Source organism: Mustela erminea, chromosome 13, assembly GCF_009829155.1.
Source record: "Mustela erminea isolate mMusErm1 chromosome 13, mMusErm1.Pri, whole genome shotgun sequence".
Taxonomy (NCBI): Eukaryota; Metazoa; Chordata; class Mammalia; order Carnivora; family Mustelidae; genus Mustela; species Mustela erminea.
The window spans coordinates 61,696,544-61,709,534 of record NC_045626.1 but is presented as its reverse complement, the minus strand read 5'-3'; the positions used below and the strand labels follow the sequence as shown (position 1 = coordinate 61,709,534).

Sequence of the window (12,991 nt, the reverse complement as noted above, 5' to 3'; positions counted from 1 at the left end):
ATCATCAAAGCCATCTATGAACAGCCCACAGCGAATATCATTCTCACTGGGGAAAAATTGAGAGCTTTCCCTTAAGGTCAGAAACACCACAGTGATACCCATTATCACCACTGAGCATACATAAACATTCATGTACCTGAAAAAACACCCATGTAATGAAGGGCCCCTCGACAACTGCCAGGGATTGCTCACAACAATTTAACTAATTGTGTTGTAATATCAGAGAATTTAATGACTGAAAATAATTCAACTGCTTCCAAAACTCTTAGTGGATCTGTATATCTAAAAATTAGAGAATCCTCAAAGTAAATGCCATAAAGGAAAACATTCTTTTGTATTTGCTAGGGGTATGAAAAATTAAATCAATGGACTTATTCCAATACGTTTGAGTGGATAGATCAAGGATAGGGCCTGGAAATATGCATTTTTCATATAACTTAAAGTGATTTTTTTTTTTGGAGAGCATTTTTTTAAAAGATTTTATTTATTATTTGACACACAGAGAGAGAAGTCACAAGTAGGCAGAGAGGCAGGCAGAGAGAGAGGGGGAAGCAGGCTCTCCGCTGAGCAGAGATCCCAATGCGGGACTTGATCCCAGGACCCTGAAATCATGCCTGAGCTGAAGGCAGAGACTTTAGCCCACTGAGCCACCCAGGCGCCCTGGAGAGCATTTTTTAAAAATTTATTTTAGTTTACTTTTTTTTCAGTGTTCCAATATTCATTGTTTATGCACCACACTCGGTGTTCCATGCAATATGTTACCTCCTTAATACCCACCACCAGTCTCACCCAGCTTCCCACCCCTTGCCCCTCCAAAACTCTCAGTTTGTTTCTCAGAGTCCATAGTATCTCAAGGTTCATCTCCCGCTCTGATTTCCCCCAATTCACTTTTCCTTTCCTTCTCCTAATGTCCTCCATGTTATTCCTTATGCTCCACAAGTAAGCGAAACCATATGCTAATTGACTCTCTCTGCCTGACTTATTTCACTCAGCATAATCTCCTCCAGTCCTGTCCATGTTGATACAAAAGTTGGGCATTCATCCTTTCTGACAGAAGCATAATATTCCATTGTATATATGGGCCATATCTTCTTTAACCATTTATCTGTCAAAGGGCATCTTTGCTCTTTCCACAGTTTGGAGACTGTGGCCATTGCTGCTATGAACATTGGGGTACATATGGTCCTTCTTTTCACTACATCTGTATCTTTGGGGTAAATACCCAGTAGTACAATTGCAGGGTCATAGGGTAGCTTTATTTCTTTAATCTTATTTTATTTAATTTTTTTTCAGTATTCCAAGATTCACTGTTCATGCACCATACCCAGTGCTCCATGCGATACGTGCCCTCCTTAATACCCACTGCCAGGCTCACCTAACCCCCCATCCCCCTTCCCTCCAAAACCTGTTTGTTTGTCAGCATCCACAGTCTCTCATGGTTCATCTCCCCCTCTGATTTCCCCCACTTCACTTCTCCTCTCCATCTCCCAATGTCCTCTGTGTTATTCCTTATGCTCCACAAGTAAGTGAAACCATATGATAATTGACTCTCTCTGCTTGACTTATTTCACTCAATACAATCTCTTCCAGTCCTGTCCATGTTGATGCAAAAGTAGGGTATTCATTGGAGAGCATTTATTGATGAAAATTAGAGAACTCCTATACTGAAAAGTATTCGTAAGCAGAGGTTGTAAATTGCCCATGTATATTGTATTGCACAAGGTGCTCACATATACTATTCCAATTGCCACAAGAGCAAGATTGAAGCACCCTTAAATTTAGGAAGGCACCATTGCCTGTTGGGGTGCTTGCTGCTTCATGGATACTGCACTGTGCTGGGTTTATTGTCAGATGTTGCCACAAATTCCTAACCTTAAAATTGAAGAACTCCAAAAGCTGAGTCCTCCTCTAGCTGCCACACAGGCTGGAGTGTCAGGTCTCTGGGACTGAGTACTCAGGAGCATTCAACACGTTTCCACTTTTTTCTATGTTGCTAGAGCATTCGGTATCCAGTACAGAGTACCAGCTGTGTATAGGTATCGGCAACATCCATTTCTGGAATAGGTTTGTCCAAAGGGATGAAGAGTAACTATCCTCCTAGTGTCATGGGACAAGTCTGATCCACTGACAGGGCACTGACAAACAATCAGGCACCGGAGTCATTCAGATAAAACTATCTAGTGTCCAGGACATTATGCTGACATTATAACTAGGGGCATTCAATAAATCACTGTCCTCTTTCCCTCTGAGTTTGCTGAGCCATAATTAGCCATAATTAGGCCTGTTTGCAGAATAATGGGAAAGCGCTCCAACGGAATGCTCATTGCTGTGTCTTGGGCATCTGTGGGGTTAGCATGAGGCCTCCTCACAGCACTCTACAAATGTTGTTTGTTCTGGTCACAAACTTCTCTGCTGTTGTCTGTTTGCTGCAATGAAGATTCCTTCCCTGATCCAGTGGGATACAAGAGGTCTTGCCCCTGAAGACCAGTGGCTCAATGTTTAATGACAAAGGGGATGGGAAAAGAGTATCAAGATCCCGCTCCCTAAATAACAAAACAACACACACACACACACACACACACACACACACACACGTGGCCCAATTAATAAGATTGCCAAACACTTAGTCAGTATTAATGGGCTCTTTTGAGAGCTGCTACTTATCAACAGCAAGAGGTTTCATGCTCAAAACAAAGTATTTGAGTGATAAAGCTGACACCATTGTTGCTGTCTTGAATATAAAGCCCAGGTTGAGAGGAACACCCTTAAAAGAGAGGTTGCTGCTCACAGCTGAGGTCACTTACCCCCATCAGGAGCTCATCTTGTAAACATTTAAGGGAAGAAAAGGAGATGGAATGCTTGGGGACAGACAGGGGGCAGAAAAAAAAGAAAAGAGGAAAAGAAGGAAAATTTTACCACCTAGAATAAACCTCTGTAAGAGATTTGATTAAGAGGAAAGAGAAGGGGTGGTGGGACTGAAATGATTATTCTGAGACAGAGGCCCCTCTCGCCCAGGCAGAGCCTGCAGCCCCCTTTTTTTCCTATCAGACAGAGACAAAAACTAAAAATCAAGGCTTCAGGTGGCTATTGGCCTAAAACACACATATCAAAATCCTAAATGTGGGAAGGGGACAGGAGAGAAGGTAATTAAAGAAATTATATGTAAATATAACATAATAAAACAATTGAAACAAAGGTACATAATTTGACTCAATTGGAAATCAAAATTTGTATATTCAAATAATTTACATAAAAGATTATAAGACCACTGATTGGCTTTTGGGTCTCTACAACATAGGTTCTAAATTAACTTTAGCATTTGCTACAATGTACCAATTGACAGAACCTTATAAACTCCATCAGTCCTGATGTTGAGATTATAATTATACCTATGAATCCCATGAAATTTAAAATTTGTATCACATATATTCTTAGGAATGTAGCTAACTATAAAATAGAGGGGAAAAAAGGTATACCTCACAGCATTGCCTAAGTTTTCCATATTTATAGTATGGATTTCTCCCCTGACAAAGATAAAATAGTTAATATGACCCAAAGTAAAGATACCTAATCATTAAAAGGGGGGGTGATCATCTCCACTGTTATGTGACAGCCCAATTGTGGCTGTTGTTAAACCTGGAAAAAAAATAAATGGTGCCTCATGGTGAAGGACTATGACCTGAGTGCTGTGGTTCCCATACCCAATAGCCAATGTTATTAAAATTACTAACCCTATCATATCAACAACCTATAAATATTTTGCTTTTACAGACTTGACTGATATATTGTATTCATTGCCTGTTTCAAAAGCCTCTCAGTTGTAGTTTGCCTTCACCTCTGAAGGAATACAGCTATATACCTTAGCTGTGCTATCTGGGGGCACATTAGTAGCTTCGCCACTCCATACAACCTTTGCAGACAAGGTCTTCACTGCGTATGCTTTTCTCCAGGAGCACAGGTATGACATTACATTGAGGACATCCTCCCCCAAGAAGATCCATTAGATACATTTATTATGGACAAATAAGTCTAACATTCATCATCTTTTGGGGTTCTGATGACAACACTTCATCGTTTACAAATTTTACTTCCAAGTTAAAATCAACAGACAATCCCACCAGTGCCCTCAAAACCCTTTACTCTTGAAGCTCTGGCAAGCTCTTCTCCAGGCTCCTGGAGTCTCAAGTCCATTTATAATGGCCAAAATTGCACAAGGGCATTTAATGCAAGAAACTTCCCCTCTTGACCTCATGTTTAAAACTGCAAATGTCTACATACTGGAATCTTCCAAGAATAGAGGCTCTTATAGACCTTGAGTCTGTGACCATCCATTCTCAGCTTACCAATATGCTTTGGTTCTTGGAAACAGCACTCCTTAAGACAAGATGGAGCCAAACCTGGGCGCTCTGGTATAGTCCACATGCAGGAGGTGGTAGCCTCCCATTAGTCCCTTAGTCCTTAGACCCTTGCTAGCAGGATCACTCATTCCCCAGAATCCTTGGCTACCTACAGCATCCTTTGGGCTTAAGTGGGTGAACAGCAATGGGAGTTCATGGACTATATAAGTGACAGTGATAACCACCACACATGATAGAGCCCAGGGGAATGTGCTGCTTTCCCTCAGCCAGGATGTCTCTAATAAGGACAAGACTCCAAAACAACATACTGGACCAAACTTTGGGCAGTCATCTTAGTACCAGATGCCCCAATCAACAAGTGACCCCATCTTCACATTTATTATAAACTACTGGGCCATTGCCTAAACGTTGTACCCTTCAGGGTAAAGAAACTTGGGAATCTCTTGCCTCACAAATACACAAATATAAATTAAAATTGTCCATGTCTGTACACATACTAAGGCCATAATACTAAGCTTTGCCAGGAAATTCATTCCCTTCAGAGTTACAGATTTACTAATAGTAATCAAGACATGCATTTTACTTCTCAAAAATAATCCTGGGCTCTTAGAAAAGACATTCAATGAACTTTCATGTCCCTAATAGGCCCCAGATCACCAGTTAAATTGGGAGACATATTGGTCTTCTCGAACAACTCCTCTGTAAGTCATCTCCAAAACAAACCCTAAATAACACTCTATCTTGCCCTAGGCCTTAATCTGTCTTAAATTTAGGCCCCTTCACCAACTCACATCTCATACCAACTTTAAAAACTTTCTCGTTGCCCTATTCTATACTTAAAGAGGTATATGTCTTGACTTCATGTATATTAAAACTCAATATATATTAATAGTGTTTACTCTTATATTTATAAAATTTCAGTCTTGCTCCCATCCCATAAGAAAGCTCATAATACAATATGTCTGGAGGTAGTTGGCTCCAGTCAAAGGTAACTGACTCAACAGCGTTTTCATGGATCCAAGCCCCTTTTGTCTTCTGTTTTTATCCTTAAGATTTTCCCCTCGTGGTTGCAAGGTGGGTATTATATAAGCTTATTCCAAAACTATTTCCAGAGACAGGGAAGAAGAGGAGTTTCTTCTCATAAAACTTTTTATCAGGAAGCAAACATTTCTCAAAAACCACTAAATATTGAAGAGGCTACTGCCTATGTTCTCCTCTAGGATTCTGATGGATTCCTGTCTCACGTTGAGGTCTTTTTTTTTTTGGATGTACAATAGGCCTCTTAATCTTAAATGTCTAAAGCAAGTCTTAATTTCCAAAGACTTTCTTCCATACCTGTTCTTTCCCCAGTATTCCCCCTTTTTTTCTTTTTTCTTTTTTTTTATTTTCAGCATAACAGTATTCCTTGTTTTTGCACCACACCCAGTGCTCCATGCACTCCCTGCCCTCTCTAATAACCACCACCTGGTTACCCCAACCTCCCACCCCCTGCTGCTTCAAACACTTCAGGTTGTTTTTCAGAGTCCATAGTCTCTTGTGGTTCAGCTCCCCTTCCAATTTCCCCCAACTCCCTTCTCTTTTCCATCTCCCCATGTCCTCCATGTTACTTGTTATGCTCCACAAATAAGTCAAACCATATGATAACTGACTTTCTGCTTGACTTATTTCACTCAGCATAATCTCTTCCTGTCCCGCCCATGTTGCTACAAAAGTTGGGTATCCATCCTTTCTGATGGAGGCATAATACTCCATAGTGTATATGGACCACATCTTCCTTATCCATTCGTCCTTTGAAGGGCATCTTGGTTCTTTCCACAGTTTGGCGACCGTGGCCATTACTGCTATAAACATTGGGGTACATATGGCACTTCTTTTCACTATATCTGTATCTTTGGGGTAAATACCCAGGAGTGCAATTGCAGGGTCATAGGGAAGCTCTATTTTTAATTTCTTGAGGAACCTCCACACTGTTCTCCAAAGTGGCTGCACCAACTTTCATTCCCACCAACAGTGTAAGAGGGTTCCCCTTTCTCCACATCCCCTCCAACACATGTTGTTTCCTGTCTTGCTAATTTTGGCCATTCTAACTGGTGTCAGGTGGTATCTCAATGTGGTTTTAATTTGAATCTCCCTGATGGCTAATGATGAAGAACATTTTTTCATGTGTCTGATAGCCATTTGTATGTCTTCATTGGAGAAGTGTCTGTTCATATCTTCTGCCCATTTTTTGATATGATTGTCTGTTTTGTGTGTGTTGAGTTTAAGGAGTTCTTTATAGATCCTCGATATCAACCTTTTGTCTCTACTGTCACTTGTGAATATCTTCTCCCATTCCGTGGGTTGCCTCTTTGTTTTCTTGACTGTTTCCTTTGCTGTGCAGAAGCTTTTGATCTTGATGAAGTCCCAAAAGTTCATCTTCGCTTTTGTTTCCTTTGCCTTTGGAGACATATCTTGAAAGAAGTTGCTGTGGCTGATATCGAAGAAGTTACTGCCTATGTTCTCCTCTAGGATTCTGGTGGATTCCTGTCTCATGTTGAGGTCTATCTTATACACTAACAATGAAAATACAGAAAGGGAAATTAGAGAATTGATTCCATTTACAATAGCACCAAGAACTGTAACATACATCGGAATAAACCTAACCAAAGAGGTAAAGGAACTGTACTTGAGGAACTACAGAGAATTCATGAAAGAAATTGAAGAAGACACAAAAATATGGAAGACCATTCCATGCTCTTGGATCAAAAGAATAAACATTGTTAAAATGTCTATACTGCCTAGAGCAATCTATACTTTTAATGCCATTCCGATCAAAATTCTACCGGTATTTTTCAAAGAGTTGGAGTAAATAATACAAAAATTTGTATGGAACCAGAAGAGACCCCAAATCGCTAAGGAAATGTTGAAAAACAAAAATAAAACGGGAGGCATCACCTTACCTGATTTCAAGCTTTTCTACAAAGCTGTGATCACCAAGACAGGATGGTACTGGCATAAAAACAGACACATAGACCAGTGAAACAGAGTAGAGAGCCCAGATATGGACCCTCAACTTTATGGGCAAATAATCTTCAACAAAACAGGAAAAAATATACAGTGGAAAAAAGACAGTCTCTTCAATAAATGGTGCTGGGAAAACTGGACAGCTTTATGCAGAAGAATGAAACTCGACCATTCTCTTACACTGTACACAAAGATAAACTCAAAATGGATAAAAGACCTCAACGTGAGACAGGAATCCACCAGAATCCTAGAGGAGAACATAGGCAGTAACTTCTTCGATATCAGCCACAGCAACTTCTTTCAAGATATGTCTCCAAAGGCAAAGGAAACAAAAGCGAAGATGAACTTTTGGGACTTCATCAAGATCAAAAGCTTCTGCACAGCAAAGGAAACAGTCAAGAAAACAAAGAGGCAACCCACGGAATGGGAGAAGATATTCACAAGTGACAGTAGAGACAAAAGGTTGATATCGAGGATCTATAAAGAACTCCTTAAACTCAACACACACAAAACAGACAATCATATCAAAAAATGGGCAGAAGATATGAACAGACACTTCTCCAATGAAGACATACAAATGGCTATCAGACACATGAAAAAATGTTCTTCATCATTAGCCATCAGGGAGATTCAAATTAAAACCACATTGAGATACCACCTGACACCAGTTAGAATGGCCAAAATTAGCAAGACAGGAAACAACATGTGTTGGAGGGGATGTGGAGAAAGGGGAACCCTCTTACACTGTTGGTGGGAATGAAAGTTGGTGCAGCCACTTTGGAGAACAGTGTGGAGGTTCCTCAAGAAATTAAAAATAGAGCTTCCCTATGACCCTGCAATTGCACTCCTGGGTATTTACCCCAAAGATACAGATATAGTGAAAAGAAGTGCCATATGTACCCCAATGTTTATAGCAGTAATGGCCACGGTCGCCAAACTGTGGAAAGAACCAAGATGCCCTTCAAAGGACGAATGGATAAGGAAGATGTGGTCCATATACACTATGGAGTATTATGCCTCCATCAGAAAGGATGGATACCCAACTTTTGTAGCAACATGGGCGGGACAGGAAGAGATTATGCTGAGTGAAATAAGTCAAGCAGAAAGTCAGTTATCATATGGTTTGACTTATTTGTGGAGCATAACAAGTAACATGGAGGACATGGGGAGATGGAAAAGAGAAGGGAGTTGGGGGAAATTGGAAGGGGAGCTGAACCACAAGAGACTATGGACTCTGAAAAACAACCTGAAGTGTTTGAAGCAGCAGGGGGTGGGAGGTTGGGGTAACCAGGTGGTGGGTATTAGAGAGGGCAGGGAGTGCATGGAGCACTGGGTGTGGTGCAAAAACAAGGAATACCGTTAAGCTGAAAAATATAAATAAATAAATAAATAAATAAATAAATAAATAAATTTTTTAAAAAATAAAGGGAATCATACTAAATTTTTAAAAAAGCACTAAATAGACTTTCTTATATTTCATCAACCAGGATTGAGTCACATATCTGTGATAGACAATAACTAACGTCACCTGCCTTCAGAGATGTGCACATCTTCATCCCCAGAACCTGTAGGTATGAGACTACTTGTGGCAAGACATTTGGCAGATGTGATTAAAGATCTGGATGTGGGAAGATTATCCAGATTATCCAGTGGGCTCAATATAGTCACAGAAGTCCTTAAAGTGGAAAGCAGGAGGGTCCAAGCTCTTCCCACACTGTAAGTGAAACCACAGTCCACCTTTTTTTTCAGTCTTTGAACAACTATGGTTCAAGGGACATCTCAAATAATGTGTGAAGTTAGTAACTTCCCTTCAGTTCATAGGAGTTCCTGAGAGCTGTGGAAATAAATGAATGCCACCATCACAAGAAGTAGAAGCTATCTGCCCAGAGCTTTTTGGAGCAAGTGAGTTGGAGAAAGTGAATCTGCACCATCACAGGCCTCTGGCAGACAATCAAGAGCAAAGATGGTGAAGCTGGCAGTCACTGACCAAGTCCTGGTTGTTCTGGGCCAGGGCTGCCGAGGTCCTGTCTTGCAGGGCTGGCTACTGCAGAAGGTGTGGGTCAGAGTTCTATTGTCATCTATGGTCTGGCCATTGTCTTTTGTACATTCAGCCTCTCAGGGTTAACTTCTCACTGATGCCTCTCACCCCAGCTACATGTTGTCACAGAATTTTGTATCCATTCAGCTCACAGGGACCCCCAGATCCTGGAGAAAGGACTAGCTATGAGTTGGCCTAGGGGCTGGGCAGTCAGAGTCAGGAGGAAGGGAGACAGATTGGAACCAGCACTTTGGAGGGTTGTAGTCAGACACTAGAGAAACTGGAAGAATTAAAAATTGGATACAGATGAACAATTTGGGAAAGGTGACATGATCCAGCCTAATATGCAGGTAGGGACCAAAAATGGTTTTTCCAAAGTGTGTGTGTGTGTGTGTGTGTGTGTGTGTGTGTGTGTGTGTTTATGGGAGGATCTTCACCAAACAAGACAGTGTGCATATCCATCAGTTACTACCATATACAGAGTTACAATAAACAGAGTTGGGATCTAATAATCTGGAAGAGTGTGCTATAGACAATGCATGATTTTCCACTGAAACAGAAGATTTTCTCTATACCTCTTTGAAAGGAATAGTCCAAGAGTATATTTTGTTGTTGTTGGAAGGAAGATGGGTAAATGGAGTGTAGGATGGTGAGGAAGATGCAGGAAAAAGTTGCCACTGGAAGGAAAAATTTACATATTTGCATTATTTACTGGGCACCCACAATGAGAAACTCTGGAACACTCTGAATTATGCCCTGTGCCAGAGAATTGGAAGGAATTTCCAGCTAATGAACTTCAGCCACTAGAATCCCAGAGAGGAGGGGTTTCAGTCCTTTATTAATGCTTCTGTTCATTTTAAGTGTAGGGATTCACTGCCAACATTTAAGGAAATTAAAAGCTTCAGACAACTGCTAATGGGGACCATTTGCTTCATTAATAACACAAGTTAAATGTTATAGGAAACATCTCCTGTCAGCATGCCAGTTTAGCCCTGAATAATTTAAAAAACTGCAACAATCTGTGGTAAAAATAAAAATCATTGTTAAAAGTCCTTAAATGCCCTTTTATTTCCTTCAGTCTCACAAGCAGGAAAAGAAACTTTAGCTTTCGTGAGGATTGGTTGTTTTCATAGAGCGGTTGGAGTAATGGTGAAGTGGAGAGGAGTGGGAGTGCTTTCTATTCTAGCAAGTTTGCAAAAATCTCTGACAAAAATTGCTTTTTTGGTCATCTTCTAGGTTTGAGTTCAGAATAATACACAAACTTAACCATTCTAATCTCTGTGGTTAAAAATTTATATTTCTAGCTCCTCCTCCTCACCAGCGCTAAAATCCGGACTGGATTTAGCGGAGCTCTGCGTGTTGCCGAAGGCGGGGCGGGCCGCGGGAGGGGAGGTTCGTTCCGCGGAGCCGCAGCCAGAACCGGGCGAGGCTTATCCCCGCTGTCTTTCCAGTCCAGGATCAGGAATCACCTTCAGACTTACCTGGTGAAACGTTGCCCGGTATTAAAAGAAAACACACTCTTTGTTCTTTGGCATGGATAAATGTTCAGTGAGAGGATTAGACTTGGATGAACAAACTCCTGTTTTATTAGAGCATAAAGCCATGGCAGCTAGTCTCATGGATATAGGAAATTCATTTGGTAACCCAGCTAGTCCTTTAGTTAACAGATGTAGAAATTCATCAGTAGAAGATGGTGATGATGATGATGATGTCGTATTTATTGAATCTATACAACCTCCTTCGACTTCTACTCCAGCAATAGCTGATCAAAGAAATTTTATATTTGCTTCATCAAGCAATGAAAGGCTACAAGGAAACTATTCCATAATTCTTCCTGCCTCAAGAGATTTGCCTTCTCAGAAGGGAAATGTGAGTGAGACAATTGTTATCGATGATGAAGAGGACATAAAAACAAATGGAGGGGAAAAGAAAAATTCTTCCAATTTTGTTGAATGGGGACTTCCTGGAACTAAAAATAGAACCAAAGATTTGGATTTCTCCACTTCCAGTCTTTCAAGAAGTAAGACCAAGACTGCAGTAGGACCTTTTAATCCTGGTAGAATGAATGTGGCAGGAGATGAATTTCAGAATGGAGAATATGCAACTCATCATAGTCCTGATTCTTGGATCTCCCAGTCAGCATCATTTCCCCGTAATCAGAAACAGCCAGGTGTGGATTCTTTAGCACCAGTGGCCTCCCTTCCTAAACAGATTTTCCAGTCTTCAGTCCAACAGCAACTTACAAAACCAGCTAAAATCACTTGTGCATACTGCAGAAAACCTTTACAGAAGGGACAGACAGCTTATCAACGAAAAGGATCAGTTCACCTCTTTTGTTCTACCACCTGCCTTTCTTCCTTCTCTCCTAAGCGCACTCCAAAGAAACGCAATGTTGCGTTAATAATTTAATACATAAACTGTGCAGTAACCAGTGCTTTAATAAGTACAGGTTAGCCAATGGTCTGATAATGAATTGCTGTGAACAGTGTGGAGAGTACTTGCCCAGTAAAAGTGCTGGAAACAATGTCCTGATGATTGAAGGTCAGCAGACAAGATTTTGCTGCCAAGGTTGTATCAATGAATATAAACAGATGATGGAAGCAAAATCAAAAAATTTGTCAGCATCAGAAAACAGAAAAAGGCATGTTGTTAGAGAAGAAAATGAAAGAAAATTATATGGGCCATTGAATACTGATTTAGAAAACAAAGAGGGAATACCAAATAAAAAGGAAAAGACTCCAGAGCTACAGCTTTTGGCAGAATATAGCACAGATACATCACTGATCAAACAGAATGTGAATTTAACTTCTTCAGTGTTAACCATAGCTGATAAATTTCAAGAGCCACTGGAAGAGAAAAAACCAGAAGACTGCATTATACCAGTTGTACTTTCTACAGACCCAGGTACATGGCCCCGAGTTTTAAATACTAAACAATGGGACATTCTTGTTGAAAATGATCCACCTCAAGTAAGAAATTTTAACTTTCCAAAAGACAGTACGGGGAGGAAATTTTCAGAAACTTACTACACACGAATTCTTCCAAATGGTGATAAAACCACTAGGTCCTGGTTACTTTATTCGACTTCAAAAGATTCTGTATTTTGTTTGTATTGCAAACTTTTTGGGGAGGGGAAAAATCAACTGAAGAATGAGAATGGGTGCAAAGATTGGCAGCATTTATCACATATTCTTAGCAAACATGAGGAAAGTGAAATGCACATCAATAATAGTGTTAAGTATTCACAATTAAAATCTGATTTGAAAAAAAATAAAACTGTGGAATCTGCAGGACATGGATTACATGAGAATGAGAAAAATGATGGTGTGCTGTTGTTGTACACATAATATACCTGATGTGGTTCTTGACATAGTAAATTTATTCAGAAAAGATCTGTACCCTAATGATCAGTACCATTTTTGTTGGGAGGATCCTATAACTCAGCAGTTCGTTAGCAATAAGTATAATAGCAAATAGTAAAGAATGTTTCTGTTCCAAATTCTAAAACTAATTGGATTCAGTAGTAGTTAATGCAGGGCGCCTGGCTGGCTCAGTGGGTTAAAGCCTCTGCCTTCGGTTCAGGTCATGATCC

The 12,991-nt window shown here is 40.4% G+C and overlaps 1 protein-coding gene across 1 annotated transcript; it reads left to right on the top strand.

Annotated features, from left to right (window-relative positions):
* Positions 1–10,708: 10,708 nt before the first annotated feature.
* Positions 10,709–12,789, top strand: LOC116572187 (zinc finger MYM-type protein 5-like). Its single transcript, XM_032310995.1, is given in 2 exon segments — positions 10,709–11,791; positions 11,794–12,789. Coding segments are annotated over 2 exon segments (1,812 nt in total). The 5' UTR covers positions 10,709–10,932; the 3' UTR covers positions 12,747–12,789.
* Positions 12,790–12,991: the final 202 nt, after the last annotated feature.